At 45.9% G+C, this 22,395-nt stretch overlaps 2 protein-coding genes and 1 long non-coding RNA gene across 4 annotated transcripts; all 3 read right to left on the bottom strand.

Annotated features, from left to right (window-relative positions):
• Positions 1-1,535: 1,535 nt before the first annotated feature.
• LOC120701315 (non-specific lipid-transfer protein C6-like) lies at positions 1,536-2,681 on the bottom strand. The gene is made up of 2 exons (XM_039985419.1): positions 1,989-2,681; positions 1,536-1,832 (listed from the first exon to the last, which is right to left on the bottom strand). Exons 1-2 carry the CDS (start codon positions 2,584-2,586, stop codon positions 1,768-1,770), a joined length of 663 nt encoding a protein of 220 aa, XP_039841353.1. The 5' UTR covers positions 2,587-2,681; the 3' UTR covers positions 1,536-1,767.
• Positions 2,682-5,402: 2,721 nt separating this feature from the next.
• On the bottom strand, positions 5,403-9,057 carry LOC120698292 (SNF1-related protein kinase regulatory subunit beta-1-like). 2 transcript variants are annotated; one of them, XM_039981829.1, is made up of 5 exons: positions 8,569-8,710; positions 7,499-8,231; positions 6,758-6,942; positions 6,500-6,662; positions 5,403-6,331 (listed from the first exon to the last, which is right to left on the bottom strand). In XM_039981829.1, the coding sequence occupies exons 2-5, from the start codon at positions 7,523-7,525 to the stop codon at positions 6,014-6,016; spliced, it is 693 nt and encodes a 230-aa protein (XP_039837763.1). In that variant the 5' UTR covers positions 7,526-8,231; positions 8,569-8,710; the 3' UTR covers positions 5,403-6,013. The 2 variants fall into 2 exon arrangements, with proteins under 2 accessions (XP_039837763.1, XP_039837762.1); XM_039981828.1 differs by lacking the exon at positions 7,499-8,231 and having other exon boundaries at positions 8,569-9,057.
• Positions 9,058-9,745: 688 nt separating this feature from the next.
• LOC120701314 lies at positions 9,746-10,325 on the bottom strand. Its single transcript, XR_005686043.1, has 2 exons — positions 9,934-10,325; positions 9,746-9,826 (listed from the first exon to the last, which is right to left on the bottom strand). It is a non-coding gene; the product is annotated as an uncharacterized LOC120701314 (long non-coding RNA).
• Positions 10,326-22,395: the final 12,070 nt, after the last annotated feature.

Below are 22,395 nucleotides of genomic sequence, written 5' to 3'. Positions count from 1 at the left end.
GGCGTTTTTTCCAGCTCCCATGAGGTGATGCGGCATCTTTAGCCTTCCAAGGAGCGACGAGAACAAGTCAAGCGACAGAGCGCGATCGAGCAGCTTCCGTGACCGCACACGCATAAGACCAAACAGCCGGACGTGTGTCCTTGTGCAGCTGTTGTGCACTTCGACATGCACTTGTAGTAGTGTTGTACGCCGCGACGCAGATCGCTCGCAAAAGTCGCGTTGCGTGAAAATACTGGCCACGATACGATGCCACCGGATCGGATCATCGTACTTCTAATCTTGCTGGGCTTTCCCTTCTTGGTTCACTCCAAGCCCAAGCCCAGTAAAGAAAGGGCCTTTTTTTCATTTTTATATTTAAAAAAAACAAAATTTCAAAAATATATGTCGAATAAGGAAATTTTCAAAAATGGGTGCCTCTCGCCCCCCTAATGGGTGACAGGTACATTTAGGTCCTGGCGCACAGGGCGTATTAAACTGTGAACTTGTAAAATTGATATAAAATCATAGAAAAATCGAAAAAAATACAAACTTAACTGTTTTGGATTATATGAAATAAGATCTACAACTTTTGTTACATAAAGTTTTTTATTTGATCAATGTATCTAAATCAAGAAAAATAGTTCTTATACCTAGAAAAATCTGAAATAATTCATTTGGTCTAGTTGTGCTTATCTAAAATTTACCAAACTTTTTTTATAGCTCTTAGGAAATAAAATAATGGTACTGTAAAAGTTATGGCTTCTAATACTCAGTATAGCAGCATGGATAAATAATCAATTTAAACTAGACATATTACAAGATCTAATTTAAAAATTTATTCTAGAAATGTTTTCTGGGCCTACCAATTTTGTACATACCTATGCTCATCATATGCAACACTCTGGCTAAAGATGACATGTATCCAAAGGATGGATCTTGAGATTTAAATAAAAGTGCATTAAACTGGTATTTAAAATAGAGCAAGATACATTGATCAAATGAAAAACTTTATGTAACAAAAGTTGTAGATCTTGTTTCATAGAATCTAGAACAGTTGAGTTTGTATTTTTCTGATTTTTTTACGATTTTATATCGATTTTATAAGTTCACTGTTTAGTGCGCCCTGGGCGCCAGGACCTAAATGTAATTTTTTTTACATTTAGGTCATGTCGCTAACTGGATGGGCGATAACCACCCCGCCCCCCCACGACAGGCACCCATTTTTGAAAATTTCCCTATTTGGCATATATTTTTGAAAAAAAATTTATATAAAAATGAAAAAAGCGTAAGAAGGGGGCCTTCGATCGATGGGCTGGCTGATTGGCGGCACCGTTGTAACGAAAAAGGCCCACGGGCAGCGATCATCCATCCGCGGGTAAGCTTCGCGCCGTCCGCAGCGACGCTGCCGGCGAGGAGAGGAAGAAGACGAGGCATTGAGGCGGCGGCAGCACCGCCAAACTCTATCCAGTCCAGTGATGATTTTCAGAAGATGAAAATAGGTATTGGATGTGCAGCCATGTACTTGTACGATCAGACTCAGAATCAGAAGCAAATAATGGCATCCAATCCACTGACGCATCATCATGTAGTATATATGTTGCAAGAAACAGAGCTGTTTACATGACTTCACTCTGCACTAACACGACTCAAACATCTAACTTAACACTCTCTACGATGACTTCAATTTCTAATCTAAACTATCCTAATAGGCTAGTACCATCTTGAAACTAATTAAGAAGACAAACTAGCCTGAGTAGTATCGACAGACAACCTCGACGGCGCCATCGTCTACGGTGACACTGGAGGAGGTGTGGCAGGCGGGGTGGGTGGCATTATCGGCGGCACCTGGTTCGCTGCCAGGTCAAATACACACAGGATCATCAGGTCAATCTCATTGCAATTTGCAAGGACAGTCATCATATAAAATCTGTTGAAAATAACAATGCAGGATACTGTACGTAGTAACTTGCTGCAGGTTTTTTATTAAAAAAAAGATGTGTAGAACTTACAGTTGCACATGAGGAGCGTCTGGATCGGCAGCACGGCGCCGCAGGCGAGCGGGAGGACGGCCATGCGGAGGGGGTCGACGGACCTGGGCAGGAGCTGGTTCATGCCGCCGTTCGTGCCGTGGCAGAGGCAGATGGGCGCGTCCCGGACGACGGCCCTGAGCCCGTCGCAGCACTCGCCGGGGGGAGGCGCCACGGCGGTGACGTTGGTGAGGTAGCCCGTGCACGGCGCCAAGGCCGCCAGCGGCGTCATACACTCCGTCGGCGGCGGCGGGGCAGGCGAGGCGCCCGGCAGCTGGCCGCCGCCCTGCAGCGGCGGGAGCAGCGGCTGGATGATGCTGATGATGCCGCCCAGCGGCGGGAAGAGCAGGCCCAGGATGGCCGGCAGCAGCCCCGGGGGGAGCTGGACGCCGGCGGGGAGGCCGGGCGGTGTCGGCGCGCCGCCGTCTGCTTGTACGGACACCTTCTCTGCCTCGTGGCTCGCGGCCGCCGGCGCCTTCATCCCGTGCTGGGCTTGGACCCTCGCCGCTTCCGAGGGCTGCAGCGCCGCCGCCGCCACGGCGAAGGAGAGGAACAGGGCGATGATCTTGGGCGACGCCATCGCTAAAAGAGATGGAATTGGAGGTCTTGGAAGTAGGATGTAGGAGCTAGGAGGATCCTATGGCGCTTTGCCTGATTCTTGTGGATGGAGACGTTAGTTCGGCCTTCAATTTATAGTGCTGGCGGCGTCGAGATAAAGCATTCAAACATTCCTGTAATGATATTGGACTGTCTCTTTTACCTGTGGTGTGCACGACCGACGAAGCCTGCTTGCAGTCCTGCTGATCTGAAGCACGTAAAATCTGCATTTGTTTTCTGGATGAAGTTGAACGCGATACAGATGGTGCAAGCCTGATGAAGTAGCGCTGTTTGTTCTAGTCGCAACTACGGTGAATGCGTAGGACTCTGGAGTCCTGATCCCTGAACCGCAAAAGAGATTTCTGACCAAGTAGGAGGAACTGGTACTTGCTAGACACTGCTAAGTTCAGACATTGTTACAGCTTTGCAGGAGTCCGATGTTTCTCAAATTCAGAGCCCGGTGCTCAAGGTAAAAGGTTGTTGCCGTCGTCGATATCTGAAATTTGAAGCTTGCTGTAATGAGATATGGCTCCTTTTATTGGATCATCCTGGATACTTAGTTCCGCCGTGTACAAAGATTGGGTTTTACACACCACCCTTATCCTGTAAAAAACACGTGCGTATCATGTTTGTGTATCAGAATGGTCTCTACGGCTTTAAGTTTCAATTTTTTTTTGAGATTACCTTTAAATTTCAAATGATTAGCCCGGATTTAAAACACGGAGCCTATCGGCTGCGTTGGGCCTGGATCATGGGCTTGGAAATTTTGTCTTGGAAAGCTAGGGCCGGAACTTTTTCATTTTTATATTAAAAAAATCAAAATTTCAAAAATATATGGCGAATAGGGAAATTTTCAAAAATGGGTGCCTGTCGCCCCCTAATGAGCGACAGGGTGCCTGTCGCCCATCCAGTGGGCGACAGGACCTAAATGTAAAAAAATTACATTTAGGTCCTGGCGCCCAGGGCGCATTAAACAGTGAACTTGTAAAATCGATATAAAATTGTAGAAAAATCGAAAAAATACAAACTCAACTGTTCTAGATTCTATGAAACAAGATCTAAAACTTTTGTTATATAAAGTTTTTCATTTGATCAATGTATCTTGCTCTATTTTAAATACCAGTTTAATGCATTTTTATTTAAATCTTAAGATCCATCCTTTGGATGCATGTCATCTTTGGCCAGAGTGTTTCATATGGTGAGCATAGACTTGTAAAAAATTGGTAGGCCCAGAAAACATTTCTAGAATAAGTTTTTAAATTAGATCTTGCAATATGTCCAATTTAAATGGGTTATTTATCCATGCTGCTATACTGAGTATTAGAAACCATAACTTTTACAGTACCATTATTTTATTTCCTAAGAGCTATAAAAAAGTTTGGTAAATTTTAGATAAGTATAACTAGACCAAATGAATTATTTCAAATTTTCTAGGTACAAGAACTATTTTTCTTGATTTAGATACATTGATCAAATGAAAAACTTTATGTAACAAAAATTGTAGATCTTGTTTCATAGAATCCAGAACAATTGAGTTTGTATTTTTCCGATTTTTCTACGATTTTATATCGATTTTACAAGTTCACTGTTTAATGCTCCCTAGGCGCCAGGACCTAAATGTAATTTTTTTTACATTTAGGTCCTGTCGCCCACTGGATGAGCGACAGCCACCCTGTTGCCCATTAGTGGGGCGACAGGCACCCATTTTTGAAAATTTCCCTATTCGCCATATATTTTTGAAATTTTTTTTAATATAAAAATGAAAAAGGTCTGCTAGGGCCAGACCTAGCCCAGCCGGACAAACGTTAGTTGTGATTCGTGAAGCATGGAAGACCCGAAAATACTTTGTTTTTTTGCAAACGTAATACAATCTTACCCTACAATTCGCGGCCAATTCCGAGGCCAGAGAAGCAGGCCACGTCGCCAGCTTTTCCCGGCCGTCGGATCAGCCGGACGGACGGCCCGGATCTTGCGTTTCCCGGCCATTTTGCAAACAAGTCCTCGGACTTTATAGAAATCAACCTGCGGTCCAACCTCCTCTCTCAGGAAATTTTGCAAAAGAACCCTAAATATTTTTCAAAATCAACCCGCGGTCCAACCTCCTCTCTCAGTTCTTTTTGCAAAAAAAACCCAAACTTTTCAGGAATACAACCCGCCGTCCAAGCCTTCTTGGACTAGCTTGCCACTCGCTCCGTCGGCCTCAGTGGGCCGAATTCGGCCCGATGCTGGTTTGTCTTATCTATTATTCTTTTCCAATTACGAATAAATTTGCTCAAACTTTGAAATTGCGCAGCAAATCACAGAAAAAATTGTAAATAGAAAATTAAATTGTTTCGAAATCCTCAATGAATATATTTATGCGTTGGATCCATAATAGAGTATGTTTTACTATAATTGTTTTAACTGTACACCTTTGCCTATATTTTTAATGGGCAAATATGAAAGCTTAATACTAACTCTTCTTTCCCACCTTAACACATAGTTACCACCATTCTTCAACCACAACAAACATAGCCAATAAACATAATACATATATCTCAATGCAAAAAAAATGGTACTTATATAATAAAAGCAAGACAATTTATCCCTCAAAATATATAGAGAACAAAAAAAAGAAAAATCTACCGTTGACATATATAATCACCGGTAAATGATAATTTCCAATTAACACAAACAAATACCACTAATATACTACACAAAGAATAATTCAGATAACATTAGTCGTACTCATATACCTAACTACAAAGGGAAAAAAAAGAAACACTTTTATGATACACAAAGCAGTAGCTCAAACAATGATTTGGAGTATGCAAAATTTATCTTTGGCTGAACTAACCATCAACTTCAGTAATACAATGGGCATGTTCACTGCCCACAAGCGGCAACGCCGCGATTTTTTCTAGTATCTTGGAGATCCACCGCTACTGACAAGGAGCAGCTCTTTGATGGCCAGTTGCCACTGTCACCATCGTACCTTCTTGACAATTCCAGGTAGCTTGTGATCGCGCAACGTTATCTTTACCTCTTTGTTTGTATGGTGGCCATCAACGTCAAACATCGACCACTTCCTTTCTCCAGCAAATCGACACATCAGCTTTATCCATGCGATACAACCAAGTTGCTAACTGATTTGCTGGTCTCACTATCTGCTTTCTTTCGTTATCTCTACAGCACAGAACAGAGACCAGATATCTGCACAATGCATGACTCCAACAATTTTCAGACCACATAATTTTACATGGAGGGAAGTCCTTTTCAGACCAATAATTTTCATTTTCTCGAACAGCACAGGCGACTAAACCGATTTATTACTTTCAGAAGCATACTAAAAAAAAGAACAGCTAGGGGATCCTGCAGTTCCCTTCTGTACAATACTACCATGTCAGCTACTCCTTTCTTCTTCAGCAGTATCACCTCCTCAGAGGTTTGTAGAGCACAAAGCTCACATACTTGGATTCAAACCGGTGAGTGACTCCAAGGGCGAGCAGCGACTGCGATCCCCACCCTTTCTCGATGAACAGATGGTTGAGGACGACGTGCTGTGGCTTTGGAGCTTGATCATCCATGTTATCAGTATCACCAAGGACAGACATGAGAAGTTGGGGAGGGAGGGTGGGTGGCTCCTTGGCGAATTCCTCGTCACCCGGATATTGCAGGTCGTAGCTGTGCTCAGGTGATGGAGGTGCCTCAAATTCAGCTACGCTGTCGAGACTTTCGGGCACATAATCCTGTTCAATTTAAAGATGTTTTTCAGATGAAATGGGAAACACCGTTATGTTATGGAGCACCTTTATTTAGATGGCTTAGAGCAAAATACCCCCAGTAATTTGCTTGCTTTGCTGTTTAGGTTCTCACAAGTTTGAATGATGAAACAGAAATATAGTATCCTTACTGACATGGACATCGAGGAGGTTGGCCAGTTGTCCTCTCTCATCAGTTACACAAGGTTGCTCAGGGATGTATCTCAATTGCCCGTCCACAATGATCCGGTAATGATATACTCCAGACGGCAGAACCAGTAAGATGGTGTGATCTTTGCCAGACCTCTCTAATGCTCTCCTGAGATTAACATGCCGAGTTTATGAGTTTACTCCTGAATCTGAGATGTAATAAATAAGGTTTCTGAAGACACAAAGTCTGATTTTATCATATACCTCGATGTCCAGTTATCCCATGATCCTTCCAGAAACACCTCATTTCCTCCTTGACTCCATGTAATCAGAGTTGGAATCCCCTTCTCCTGGGAGTGGTTGGTGGTGGACTCGTCTGCTCCATTTATCGGTGAATGGTTGAAAACAGGAGAAAATTCAGTAGGTCTCTGAAGTGGAGTCACTGGAACCTGCAAGGTACAGTTACTTGTCAGTTGAAGCAGGACCAGCAGCAATGCCAATAAATGCAATTTGTCCCAGCTGAAAATGAGTTAAGCAATATTGAAATATGCTTAGAGGTAATACTCCTACAATAAAAGGATTTTAAAGCAATCCATGCATAAATTCCCCAGCATTACAGGAGTCTGATAGGATTAGCAATTCCTTTCAGAAAAGTGAAGGGTTAAGAATGTACATAACTTTTCATAAGTTTAACGGAAATTGTGAGGAGAAAGTCAAGTGGATAACTATGTCAAGCGTATGGTTATGTCTCTGTACATTGGTGTGGGAATACTCGATATTGTAATATAAGATGAGTGGTGAAGAATTCATAGGTCAATGGGAGGCTTATATACTGCTAGTAATAAGATGACTTCAAAGTTACTATAAACACAACTGGAAGTTATTAGGAGTATGAACTGTTACATTTTTGTTGGATCAAATTGCCCAAACATCTGCTTTATGGCAGATCTTTTACATTGAGTCAAACAAATACTTCAATAAAAAACTTCATCCAACTAGACTTACTAGCTTAATGCTCCAAGCGGCAGCCATCTGTGTCTCATGTAAATTGCAGGTGAGGAGATAATCAAATGATGCAGTCAAATACTACAATGTGCAGCTGCAGGTCTAACTAATGGTCACATTTAAGCAGCCTCAAATAAAGTACCGTACTTGTGTTGAAATCACATGATTCTTTCCGAGAAGCTTTTCTGATAGTGAATCACATTTCTAGATCATGGCGCCTAACATCTCCCCCTTCTATGGGGACCATCCAAGAACCAAGAGCAAGCAATCTGTTCTACAATGTAAATCGTTGACTGTCGAACCGCAGTATGCATTCAAAGAGAACACATGCCCTCAAACCAAGACGTTTTGTCACAATGTGGAGTGGACGAAAAATGGAACAATCAAAAATACTTACAAATCTAGTCACTTTTGCTACCGCAGCTAAATATCTAACAGAAGGATTAAATAAGTATATATGTGGGGGCCTACTTATCCACTATACCCAACCCAATCCGAGATTCAGAACTACCAAATCCGTTTGCAGAATCCAGGTGCAGCCAAATCCCTCTGTAATATTTTTGTGGCACTGCCTATCTCTTTATCTTTCTTTTTTTCGATCCTTTTTTTTTATATGTTTGCATGGTGCACTGTTATCCTGAACAAGATTCCATTCTTTGAGAACATCACAAAGATCTATAAGTTGCAGTCCTTCGACAGATCTGCAGGATACATCCAGGTATACGCATCACTCCTACAGCCGAAACAGATTTAATTAACAATGTTGGATTACAAAAGAAAAGAAAGCACGCAGGTTCTGTCACCAACAAAAAATAAGCAACTCCACAGCGAGCAAAACTGAATTTGTCCGCGAAGCAGGAGCAGAAAGCAACCGAGCAGCAATATTCCTCTACGAAATTGCTAATCTGCAAGACCCTAGGATTACCACAATCCGCACGAAGCACCAACAAAACGAGGCAATGGAACAATTCCATCACGCGAAAGTGTCAAGAACATCAGAAGAGGGTTTTTTTTTCCTCTCGAAACATTCCTTCCTTTTGGGTACCAATAAATCATCATCAGTTCATCACCTGCGGCACGAAGAGGTAGGGCACGGGCGGTGGTTGCTCCAGCATCACCGCGTCCGGCCGCGACAACGGCGGCGGCCTCGAAGCGGTGACCCCTGCCGAGCTGCTCCCGCCGCCGTTGGGCGCCGCCAGCTCCGGCGACGACGCCATGTGGCCGTTCTCCCCCTCCTTGGCGCTCGCGTTCCCCATGCCCGCCCGGATTGCCGCCGCAGCCGCAGCCGCAGCTACTCTCCCACTCCCTCCTACACCAGTCAAATCCTCTAGGCGAGTAGCAGTACTACGCCCACCTCTTGAAACCGCCGCTCTAATTAAGCAAAGTGTTATGGCGAAGCAAGCAACTAGGCGGAGGAGCGTGGGACTACGGCACTGCTCGAGAATGCCACGGGGGTTTGGGTTAATTTAAGCCGGCGAGCCACCGGGCGCCCCCGGAGCCCGGAGCTGACACAGATGGGGCGCGCAACCACCGGTCGGCTCGCCGGAGGCGGAGGGGGACGAGATAATAACGTGGCGGGTCACGTGGCCCGCACACTGCCTCACGCGAGTTTTTCTGGAGCTATCCCTGCGAGTTTTCCCCGCCGTCGGATCAGATGGGTCGGGCCGTCTCCGCCGTTCAGGTGCGCGTCCGTGCATGCATGCGTCGTGGACTCGTGGAGACAAATTACCGCGATGCCCCTGGTAGTCTGATCTTGGATTAGGCCGGATTATATTCTGGTTTGTCGTTGGGTGGGTTTTGAATCAGGTGGTCTAAGAAGTCAGCATTTTGGACAGTTTTTTCTAGAAGGATATAGTATTGGATAGGGACCAAGAAACACTGTGTTGATGTGGATTGGGGGTGCTTTATATCTCACTAGAACATTAGGCGCGCGATGCGCGCCCTACCAATTGAACAATCAAATGTTAGTAAACATAAAGCAATAAAAAGTAATAATTAAACTATATGTATGGCATAAGATGAATTGAATACGAAACCACATCTAGTAACAAGCAGATCAATATTTAACATAAGTGTCTATTCAGCATTTGGATCATAAATATTACAATCGGTCTCTATCCGGCATTCGAATCGTAAATATTACAGCACATCCATCAAGCTCCTAGCTATCAACCTATCAGGTGTTTGTCCAGCATCTAAACATATCCGAGCACCAAGCTATCATATCGATGAGGTGTTTGTCCGGCATTTTAATCATCAACATCACAATCCATTCAATCACCATGGTTATATCCAAGTACTAATCTATCCTAACATCAGGTATTTATTCTGCATTTGGAGCATCAATATTATAGCATATCCGAACACCATAAATCTACATGTAACAGCAAGTATGCATAGCTACCAATAAATAACTGAAACCAAAAACTAATCACCATGCTACACAGTTTGCAGGTTGAGGTCGATGCAAACTCTAGGTCCCATGCATCGGACTCTTCTTGTTGGAGTTGAAGTGCACACAAAAGTTGGCCGCAACCGGTAGATACAAAATCAACACGAGCTTCACTTTTCGTGCATCCTTGCTTGGACTGCAAACAGATAATAATTTAATATCTAGCATGTGTCATGTAGATGTAACAACAAATTCCAAATGATCTGCTACCTGTATGGTTTTCAGACGACAGGTTTCAAATGTCAATGCATAAGGAAGGCACCTCTGATTCAGTGCTATAGAATCTCATATTTATCTATCCAATCAAACTAATTTCATGAGATTTGATATTTTTCATAAGTTTGATATTTTTAAACAACGTATAATGACCAACTTGGTTACCCAATAAGACTATCAATTTCAGGCTGGTTTATTCACAATATATGCATGGATGTTGCTAATCTATAGCAGAAATTTCACCTCCAAACCTTCTATAAGTAGAAAAGGAACAGAGAAGAGACAAACTCACCCTGAGACACTGCTGCTCAAACCCAAGAAGACTGCTGCTCAAACACAGAAAGATTGCTGCAGGCATAAGAAAAAGCACAAGATGTAAGATCACACACTGAATAGCTAACTATTTGAGATCCAATATACACAGAGGTGGCAAATCAGCCAATTGTATAGGCAAATGCCAGACCATTGTGTATGATTTTTTTTTGCAAAGATTCAGAATAGCTTAAACACAGTACTTTTTTGAGCTCATTTGACCTCATGATCTTAATCTACTTTAGCTGAGTCATACCTAACTTTTAAAAAGGATTATGCTATTTTACTTGGAGACATGTTTATTCCTGTTCAGATGCAAAATGATTACATTTGATCATACTATATCTACATCCTTCACTCACAGAAACCAAAAGATTAGTATTAGTGTATTAGAGCTGCTGTACCTTATGCGTAAGAGCATCATTACTATCATGTCTTGCTGCTGGTAACTCCATAGGTGTAGATGAAGCATTCTACTCCCTCGTGGTGTGGTCTGCAGACCAACATAAGGAAGCCAAATATAGATGAATGGGCGCGCAAATGCACAAAACTGCATCTTCGGCTAAATGAGCATATATATAGATTGTGAGAAAGATACTACCTCATCCCCAATAGTGCCTGAGCAGCAGCAGCTGACCTGGCTGCCATGCGGGAGGAGCGAGCTAGGCAGAGTGGGGTGTGCTGCAGCTGCAGTAGCGCAGCCAAAAAAGAAAAGGGCAGCCAAACATGCTGCTGGTGTAACCAGTTCAAGAACGATCAGAGCTTCTGAAAAGGTTTAAATTCTGCTGCTCCTATTCACGACCCTCCCTGCTGACACAAGAAAAACATGTCTGAATCAATAAGCATATTTCCTAGACTGGAGAACTCACTCCCTATCATGGCTCTATCAATTATTCAGCAGCATAAAAGCAGCAAAGAAATATTTTAGAAGTAGAAATTGCAAACTGAAGTATTTCTGAAATTTAGTAAGCTGAACTTGAGAAACAAAAGCTTATTAGCTTATGGTTTGAGGTAAAAATGCATTAGCAAATATTTTTGTCAATCATATCATATCATGTCCTTCTGTATCTTATCTAAGAATACCAAAAGAATCTACTAAAACAAACATGTGGGCTGTGGGCATACACCGTACAGGCTTTCCATATGACCATATCTGAGTCTTTCCAGCTTATCCATTTTATACTTTGCTGACCAAACAACTAATTCAAGAAGATCCTCGTTTACACAGATAGCATAAATATCATTCTATTACTATGCACAAGCTTGGGGGAAAAAGCAAGCGGAATGTGATGTATTATCCTAGTCAACTTTTAGAGGTTACTGTAGAGAGGAAATTCAGCCTGTATCGATCAGTTAATTTCATTCAAGAATAAATAAACTACAGCTCAAAGACACAACTGATTTAACTGGAATAATAAAATATAAAACCTCACTGATGCAAGGAAATCATCTATAGATAAAACTTTGCATTATATCTGCATGTTACCTGCAAATGTACATGCACTGCTTCAGTCTTTTGTGGATACTCTGGAAGCTTAGCTTTAGAGACACTGAAAAGGAAAAAATTCATTAAAAATATGTACCTCTCTTCATGTGAAAAAGAATACAGGAAGTGAATGGAAAGTTTTTAACAGATCAATGCTTGCGTTGCTGAACCAATAGTAGCACAATTGCGGAGGACAAAGGCGTATATTATTTATTTAAAAGAAAGAAATCTTATAGATTCATCTAGCAACTGTATATGACTTTGCTCTGATCCATGGGTGCATGGCTCAGTGCTGTGGAAGAATAGTAAGGGTATCTGTAACACCCCGGTGTTAATTTTTTGTGCTAATCATGTGGTTACTCGCTAATTAGGGTTAATCACGGTCATTAGCGCTAATCGAGTTTGCATAGTAACTCTTAACTTAGCTGAGTTCGAGCACGTTTTTCTCCTTGATCCGAGCCTCGGATCAACTTTCGCCCAAAAGTAAAGTTGTAGATCTTTTCTTCCCCTACAACTTTTATTTTGGCCAAATTTCAAGTTTCTATATCAAAGTTTGAGTTTTGGATGGTCAAACGCGAGCAAAAATTAGTCAAAATTCATTGAATTCACTATGTTTCTACTGTATTCGTCACTGTGCTCGCCGACGCCCATACCGGCCACTGTCGACGCCGGCGAGCTCCTCCACGCGTCGATCATCCCGGCGATCATCGTTCTCCGCGCGCCGCCCTTATCCTCTCGCGTGCACCGGAAGCTTCTCCTCCCTTCCTTCCCTTCATCCCCATCCTCGAGCTCGCGCGAGCAGAGCCTAGCGAAGATGCCATCGCTCGCCGCGCCGGCCACTCCTCGCCGCCTTGTCTCGACTCCTCACGCCAGAGCCTCCTTCGCCTCACCCCGAACCCACGCCGCACCGCCCCGACCTCGATTAGGCCATTTCCCTGCCGGAATCGGGCCGCCGCCGCCGTCCACCATTGTCGTCAGCCCCAAAGCTCTGCCTCTCCGTAGATCCCACTCCTCCGGCCACCCTCCAACCAAATCGAACCCTCGGTGAGCTCGGACGCGACCCCCTCTTCCTTCCCAACCCTTTCCCCGCTCGAATCCCGCACCACCGGCGCTGGACCACCGCCGCGCCGCCGTGGCCGCCATGACGCAGCCGTTGTGCCGCCGCGGGCTGCCCTGCGCAAGCCCGTGGGCCACCACTGTGCGTCCCGAGGCCGCCTAGCCTCCCTCAGCGTCGCGCCGCCCCCTCCCGCGGCCGTCCTGCTTCGCCGCGGCCGGAACGGCCGGCCACCACCGCCGCCGCAAGCCGCCGCCCCTGCCCTTGCGCGCAGCCGTCGCCTAGCTTCGCCGCGTGCCGCCCCTGCGCGGGCCGCGGCCGCGCTGCCCCGTTGGCCGGCCGGCCCACGGCCGCCGCGCACGCGCCAGGCGCGCCGCCGGCGTGCGTGGCCGGGGCAGGCAGGCAGAGCAGGGAGCCCCCCTCTCTTTCTCTCTCTGTTCCACTACCGGGTGGGGCCCGTGGTCAGGGAGAGGGGTAGGTTAAGGGTAGATTTTGTTTTCTTTTATTTTATTTCGGCTGAAACTTTGAAAATGCATATCATATCACAAAAAATGCTATAAATGCAAACTCAATTTTGTTAGCTTCGTGAGGTTCAGAACTTTAGAGGAAAATTATCCTTGCTTGTGTTACATCAGTGTTGCTTGTGCTATAAATTGCTTTGTGCTTAAGCTTAATTAATTTATTTCTACGGCTATAGTTGTCGAAAAATTATGAAATTTATTCAGTAGATTACTCTTTGTATGTGTAGTCCACTGAAAAATTTTCAGGTGCATAGCTTATGTGCATGTTTGTGGATCTAATATTGCTTGATTTCCATTCTAGGGCTAAAAGAAATACTTTTCTATATCAATAAATGTTGGTAATTTATTTATGCACTCCTTATCAGTAGTTTTTCATGATAGAAAAGTTGTGCTACCAGATCCTTGTGGCGTGTTACGTTTTGATCTTTAATTAGTTCTTAGCTTCAATATTTATCCCTTATTCTTGTGGTTAGTTAATTTTAAGTCTGTAGTTTTATGTTTTTCTTGTGCTCTAGATGTGCGATTAGTCGTCCTAAGTAGTTTAGTAGCTGTTGTTTTGAAGGAAACACTTCAGGCTAAAAGGCATTAGAATCAAAGACTGCACATCAGTTCTAAACCATTTCTGTCGTAACCATAGTTGTGAGGTTGCTTCGTAAATACTTTTAGAGTTTGGTCCGTGCCTCTCATTGTGTGTTACATTGCATTACATCTTTTCATGAGTCTCATGCATGGCATATTTTATTCGTGTAGACGCTGAAACCGAAGTCGCCTACGAGCTGATTGCCGAGCCGATCCAGGAGCCGCAAGCGGGAGAGCAGCAGGAGGACGCAGTCGAACCCACTTCCGAAGAAGTCGCTAACCCCGCTGACCTGCAAGGCAAGCCCCAGAGCATAACCCTAATTTAAGTATTCAATGTTTATTTAAGTAATTGTGCATTTAAGTTTTAGGAGTTGTATGAAACCCTAGTATGCATGTTTTCCTAGGTACCTGTGAGTCCATACTAGTGTGCAGGTATTGTTAGCAATGCTTTGCTAAGTAGGATCTCAGTAAAAGTCGAGTGATTACTGTCACTCGCGAGTTTTAGGATCTTGATTCCTTAGCTATGGCTTTGAAATGAGTTGATGAGTAAAGAGAAATGGAGACCGGGCGGAGATGAGTTGGATCTGGATATGAAAGGAATGAAAAGTAGCCTCCGCCTGTGTCAATTGAGGACCGTACCGTTGTTGGCTGTGCTGACCAAGTTTGAACAGTACTAACCACATGCCGGAAGTAGGAGGTAGTCGAAACCGGTAAGCTAATTACCTGATTTGCAACGATACTTTGAATCACGACCCGCTACTCTGGGAGTGGGATGATGGCGGGTGTTGGAGTGTATGTCGCCTCCGGGTCTCCGGGAGTTCGCCGTGGGGGCCCTTCACCCGGGTTTTGGCAGGCGTGATTCAAACATCGGAGTAAAGAGGGGAACGGTTGATGTGTGTGACACGACGGGGTTTACGCGTGTCGTGTGAGTTAGGTCCACCATGCAAGGTTAAATCGGATCGATTCGCCGTCTCTCTCGGTTAAGAGAACCTTGGTCACTTCGTCACATCGTAGTAAAGGATGAAATAAGAATGAGTTGAAGACGTTTGAATGGTTTTAATAGAGGTTTAATGCGATCTACCAGGTGTGCTCTAGATGTTTAGGCTAATCTAGTTGTTACTTGTCAAACGAAATGTAGCTAAAATATTGAAAGTAAGGATCCAGCATTAGTACCTTTTCAACAAAACAAACCCAGAGCCAAAAGCCTGCATGTCTAGGAGTCGGCTAAGTATATACCATAGTCGGGTAAACCTTGCTGAGTATTAGTATACTCAGGGTTGTTGTTATAACCCTCCTGAGCAGGTTGTATCCCCGCTGACTTCGAGGAGGTCTGTGCGTCCTGGATTGGACAACCGCTTACTACGGGTTGGACCGTCGAGTGGGTCCCGTCTTCTCCGTGAAGTTCGGGCCAGTTGGCAGCACATCGTGGGCAAGATGTGAGGCCCACTTTTATCATCATCCGTAGTACTTTATTGTATTTCGAACTCGGTTTTAACTTCCACTGTATATTTGAACTCTGTGGTTTGTATTTAAAGCTTTTATGTAAACCTGTGTTGTAAATTAATTTGAGTATCTCTGTATGTTTGTATCACCTGTGCTCATCTTCGTGCGAGACTTCAGTGCAAATGTGATCCTGGAGTACAGTAGTTTAATCGGGATTTACCCGACGGACTGCCGGATTACACCGTTTTAAGTGCGTGGTAACTTAATTATTCATTAAGATAATAGTTAGCGCACTTAATTCGGTTAAATTTAGGCGGATCTGCTACAGTATCCCACTCTATAGTTTGTTTTAGTTCAATGCCTACTATCTTTTCCCCCAAATGCAAGAAGCTAGCATGGTAAAAGGAGAGCACCTCCTGTAATAGGTGGTAAATTACCACCATATTCTGTTGTTGTTGTTGTTGTATCTATAAACTATATATTTTCCACTTCTTATCAACCTAGATATTAATATCATATTTAAACAGACTAATATATTATTTGAGCATCTTGTTGAACCTATACATTTTATTGTTGATTGTCGGTACCCTGTAGCAGAGATACCCACTCCTACTGCAGTAAGGCAGGACTCGCGTAGTCATCCATAACTACGCCCTAAGTGGCGGAGCAGCCGGGTCCCAGGGGTCCGGCTCCTACCTCACTAGGCCAACGGCCCTGAAACCGTTCCCCGCTCTGGGAACGGGTCCAGTGACGTCACGTGTCCCTGAGGAGGGGAAGCTCCGCGCCAACAGCCGAGGGCTCGGACCCCCCATATGGGTCCGAGACCTCCCCGCATCCGTCCGGACCTCCCACGCGCGTAGAACCAATATACTGCCGGGGCGGGGTCTGGGGCCGCCACGTGTCCCGCAGGCGCAGCGCGGGCGCGAGTTGCGGAAGACTCGCCCACCCACCGCATTCAATGCGGGTGGTTGAGGCGTGCTCTGCCGCCGCGGCACGCGGGGCAGCTTTTGTCAGGCCTCACTGTAGCCCGCATATTACCGAGGTACACAGTGCAGCCGCATGCGCCGCATCCGCGCAGAGCCCGTCTGCCGCATTAAATGGATACGACGACACAGCACCCTTTCATCATACCACCTACGCCGCAAGCTACACGGCCGTTCAGCTACGCGGCAGGCTACGGCAAGCTGCGCCGCAAGCTACGCCCTAGCGCCGTTTCGACAAGACAGGGCATGGCAATGCCGGACGGAAGATTCCCACGGGTAAAGCAAGGAAATCCAGGAATAAGATCTCCATCACCTGCAACACCATAATGTTTGTACAGTATGTTATTTTATACTACATCGCTGGACCCATCTGTCGGGGACCCAACGGCTATGTACACTCCTCCCTTGAGATATAAAAGGGAGGAGTACGCAAGGTCATTCAGAGGACACGCTAGTCTCAGGCAAGCCAAAGGCAAGGCCAAGCCAAGGGCAGACACAACACAAGCTCGAATTCACTCCGAATTTAGGGGGGGTGAATAGGCGCACCTACAAATTTTCACTCAAATACAGCGGATTAAATTCACTATCTACCAAACCCGGAACTTCTGGGTTTCAAATCCGGAACTTCCGGATTTGGGCTAGACAGTGTGTGAACTCGGAACTTCCGGGTTTGTCAATCCGGAACTTCCGAGTTCACTCAGAACAGAGTGAACACAAAGAGTAGTGCTAATAAATGAATGTAAATTCAAACCCCAATTGTAGAGTCTGCTCAGAGAAGTTCCTTGAGCAGGTTCACGTAGATCCTGCACATACGAAACACAATATCTCCAAGACACAAGTGTCTAATGGAGAGCTCCTTAAATCCACAAAACAAATGTAAATGCGATGAACACAAGGATTTGTTTTACCGAAGTTCAGATTCACCCCGTGCACCCACGTGTGAATCCTAGTCTCCGTTGAGGAAGCTTATGTCGACCCCAAGGTCAAGCTATCTCGTCCTTCCATTATATGACCATGCGCCCTCGTGGCACAAGATCGGTGCTGCAACAAACTTGCCTTTGCTCACCACAATCCTTGGGAGCTAGCCGGCAACGCCTAGCCGTCTAGGAGGCTTCACCTCCAAGAGTAACAAATGCGAATCACATAAATCACGGCTAATCTCAAATGCTCAAGGTTTGTTGTGCTCTCTAGTGCTCTCAAGCATTCACTCTCTCAACCCAACTCAAGAATATACACTAATCACACAATCTCACAAAGAGAGGTTGGGGAGAGCTCAACTTTGGCTACCAAGCTTCTTGGGACGACCAGCAATGAACAGAATAGAGCCTGGAACAGCGGCGCACCAAGGAGGGGGCTAAAGGGTATAAATAGCCGGTCCCAATAAAACTAGCCGTTATGTGACAGTTACAACCCGGAACTTCCGGATTCTATAACCCGGAACCTCCGGGTTTTCAAACCAACTAGCCGTTAGTACTACGTGTGCCAAATCCGGAACTTCCGGATTTGCCCTAGCAGCAAAGTTAATATGTGTATGTGAGGCTTTTGTGTCTCTCTCAACTCACATGGGTTACTTGAGCACTGAGACTAAACCAAAGACCATTGTGATGCATCCCTCTTGATAGTACGGCATACCTAAACTCAAGATCAAAGATTAATTACATTTCAACTTCTTGAGTTTCTCTTTTTCATCCTAAGCCGTGTGTTGATCAATCACAATATGAGGTGTGCATCCAACTTGGCTTCTTTACTTTGAGCACATCTTCCTTGAGCTAGTGACCTTGAACCATTATCTTCGAATGAAATCCACCTCTAGTTCAAGTCACCGTCTTCATAATAAGATTCTAGAAAGATTGATACTTCCAAACATGAACACCACACATGACCAAGATTCTTCAAGTTGAACCCAAAGAACATTTCGTCACCCTAGCATTGGTTCCTCGGCACAACCACAATTGCCCTTCTCCAAGCTTAGTACCTAGAAACCTGTAACATCCCACTCATCACGATTAAGGGGGGGGGTGTTGAAATTTATAAAGCAAACTTCTATAAGGTTCTATAAAAATATGAATAAACCATGGCGTAATTTTGTTCACCATGACAAGATTCTAGAATGTTCCACAAGAATCATAAGAAGACAAGAAGCTTGGATATTTTCTTGCCATGGTAAAATTTAGAATTTTCTAGAATTAGATATTTGTAGGGAACTTAGATATTTGTAGGGAGCTTCCTAGATTGTGACAAGTGTCACTCATCCAAGAGGGTATGGGTGCCTATATAAGGAGGGTGCCACCCCTTGCCATGCCATACAACTCCACTCCATCCCACACACATTCAAAGGCATGGTAGAAGTGAGCATAGGTAGAGTGTGCTAGGTGTGTTCCTTTGTTGCTTCAATAAGGTAAGCGTCTTTATCAGTGTTAGTCTCCCGGTTAAATTTAAGTACTTAGTGTATAAGTTGTGATCCATCGAAGGTTGGCTCTGCCACCTGGGATCACAAAAGGGTCTGGGCTTCATCGAAGGTTGGCTCTGCCACCCGGAAGCCAGCTTCATCTGTTGGTAGGCTCTGCCTCCCGGAAGCAAAAGACGGCTCTGCCGTCAAAAGGACCCGGTACACTAAGTAACTAGAAGCTGACCGACTCTGAAGTGAGTTGGTGTAGATCCTCAACTTAGTAGGGCCGCCTCAAATTCCAACAATCACTAAAATAAAACTTATGTTGCAATTAAACTAGCAACGTAAAATAATACTAACGTTATATGAGGTGTTACATAACTACTAGGTACACTATTTTATACTCTTGCCTTGCATTAGTACATTCGTTCCCTCCAGTAACCATCATACGCATGCTTACACCTACGACAAAAATCATCTCGTTTCCATATAAGTCTCTCAAGTCACCGTACCATGCCATAATTCCCAGACAATCATGACAGCGCCTACCTCCTTTGCCATAACTTCATCATTCCCTGGAAGCCACAGAGTACCCACACCATTGACCTTGAAAAGACCCGTCATGGCAGCACTCACCTCGCTAAAAATCGGGGTCGCCACGCACAGTGCCGGCCGAGATTTTTTCCGCCGAACCGCCTCACCCGCTCGCTCTCACTCGCGCACGCGCGACATGCCGGCCCCATGATGGGACCGCGCACTGCCGCCGGCATCACGCCGTGTCGCCCACTCCCGCGTCCCTACCTCGCCCACGCCGCTGCAGCGCCCTCGCCGGCTTTGCCGCCTCGGCGCTCACGCCTTCAGTGCTGCCACTGTTCGCGTTGACGGCGAGCTACCGCAGCCCACGCCGTCGCCGTCCTTGCGCGACGCCGCTGCTGCTCTCCTCGCCTATAAAAGGAGCAAGACCGTGACGAGCCCCGTCACCAGCCCAAGCGCACCGAGCCGCTTCGCTCCACCAGCTGAACCACTCCTCCCGAGCCCAACTCACTCACGAAACGAAGCTCCAATAATTGATCCTCTTCCTCGAGCTGTTCCACGCCAAGGTGAGATGGCAGGCAGCTCCCCCGACCATTAACTCCACTAATAAAGGCCCAAAACACCCCCAGGCCGTGAGCACTTAATCCAAATCATTCTACCAATCAATACTGTAAACTCAAAATCTCCTTCATATCAACTCCTTTTCACGTAACTCTTTTTCCTCCTATTTTCATCTCCATTTGAGCTTATTGCTTGCTTGTGTTTGTTTGCCGGTTGTGCCGTTCTCGCCCGTAGATCACGGAGTGACCGAGGAGGAGCCCGCCAAGGAGCCAGAAGACCCGTACCACGAGCAGGAAGCCGCCGCCGACGACGCGTACGCAAGCGAAGGCAAGTTTCATCGACCCCTACGTGAGCGGTTGCATCCATGTGAGGACGTTTAGCTGTAGCCTGGGTCTAAGATCGATTACATATACCAGTACTTGAGTGATTGAGTGTGCTCATGCATGCATCTGAGTAGTCATGCATATCCAGAACTGAGAATATGATACGAAGGGATCTGGCTGAGGCCAGGGCAGCTGGGTATGCTGGAGCCGGCGCTACCGTGGTGGTAGACTGGCAGGTGAGTGCTACCGTGGTGGTAGGCTCGAGTTGACATGTTGAGGGATGGTTGCTGCCCTGGTGAACCATAAGGACCGAGTTGTTTTGACATCTCACCTAGATTACTTTCAGTACGACCACATGAGTTTGTATGGGCAAACCTTAGCCTAATCCCACTGGTTAACCTGGTAGTCGTCCGAGGTGGATATGTTTTGGGGTGAGACCTGGATTGGTCCAGACCCGAGGGTTTGGGGGCGACTAGTCGGGGTTGAGCCATGGCTGGGTGTCGGCTATGTCGGTTGTCCGTTCGGGCAGCCGAGCGTGTGGGTACAGTGTACGACCTCTGCAGAGTGTATAATCCATTCGAATGGTCCGTGTCCACGGTATGGACAGGCTACGGTGTGGTCCTGACAACTAGTGAGCTACCTACTGTGTGTTGTGTCGGGAAGAGTTGCATACCATTAGCTGCATTATTAGTAGAATGTGCTTATTATGCGTCGTGCATGTCATTTCCCCTCCCGTAGGGTGAGGTGGAGCTTGCTGAGTACTTTTGTACTCACCCCTGTTGATCTTTCTCCAGAGGATCCTGACTTTGTGCCAGAAGACTACGAGTAGATTGTGTCCGCACCCAAGCTGATCGAGTGGAGCCGTGATGGATGAAGAGCTAGTCCTTCATGTCGCTATGCTAGTTGTTATCCTATGGTTGTTCTGTGTAGCTTTGTGTTGTCACTTTACTCCTCATGTACGTGTTAAATAAAGCTCTGTATGACTCTGAACTCCACTTGATGTAACATGTATTATGCCGGAGACCTTATTCGGTAATTAATACATGGTTTAGCCTTGATCTTCGGGTCGGGGCGTTTCAGGTGGTATCAGAGCCATGCTTGGCTGTAGGACGCGAACCGGTAGTAAACGATGACCGTAGGAGCCGTAGGATGGTCAATCCTTGAAAATATATTACTCCTTAAACTTTGTCCTTGTTATGCTAACCCTACCCTTGAAAATCAGATGGCGGATGACTGGACCACCACCTACTGCATCAACGAAGATGGATTCCCCAGAGTGCTTTATGCTGCCACAGTGCGACTTGGTATTCCGGAACGACCGGAGTACATGGGTCGCGAGTTCATGGAGCATGGCACCGAAAGCTGTGAGGTCACCATCCATATTGGCGCCAGTGATAAGTACTTAGAGATGCAACCCTGGAGCGTCACCGCCACTGGAGCCCGTATGCCTGACACCATTCAACTTGCAGCTCGCAAGGCGCTGCGCTACCTGTGCCAGATGTTTGAATGGCACTTGGGTTCCACTCCCATGAAGTACTTTCCCCCGCTGGATCGAAACCGTCCTGCTTGGGCGGCGAGGATCCGCAACCTGGAGAGCCCCGCAGGGATAGAGAAGAACCCCACAGTTGTCGCTATGTCTGGCTATTTGCTTAGCCTCGACGATTTGTGCGACCAACTGCATCAGCGTGTGAGAGATTTAATCCAGCGTGCCGAGGAAGCGGAGTCCCGTTGGCGTAAGGCTAAACTGGCTGTAGCCCAGGCAGAAGCCCGAGCAGCCGAAGCTGAAAGCCGCCTTGCTATGGCCGAAGAGAACTTTAGGGAGCAGGCAGATCGCCACAGTCAGCTCCTTAGGGGTGTCTACCTAGTGGACCGTGCCAAGCGCAAGGAACGCCATCCCAGGACTGCCGCGGAGCTGCCAATCCTAGAGGGAATTCCACTATGTTCCTCGTCCCAACCACGCAGGAGGATTTGTGAATCAGTGCCGCCCACGCCTCCCGCATCTCCCCGAGATCCCGGAAACAGTGACCCCGAAGACCGTGTCATA

This window comes from Panicum virgatum, chromosome 3K, assembly GCF_016808335.1.
Source record: "Panicum virgatum strain AP13 chromosome 3K, P.virgatum_v5, whole genome shotgun sequence".
NCBI classification, from domain to species: domain Eukaryota; kingdom Viridiplantae; phylum Streptophyta; class Magnoliopsida; order Poales; family Poaceae; genus Panicum; species Panicum virgatum.
The sequence above is the reverse complement of the archived record's forward strand: the minus strand, read 5'-3'. Positions and strand labels throughout refer to the sequence as shown.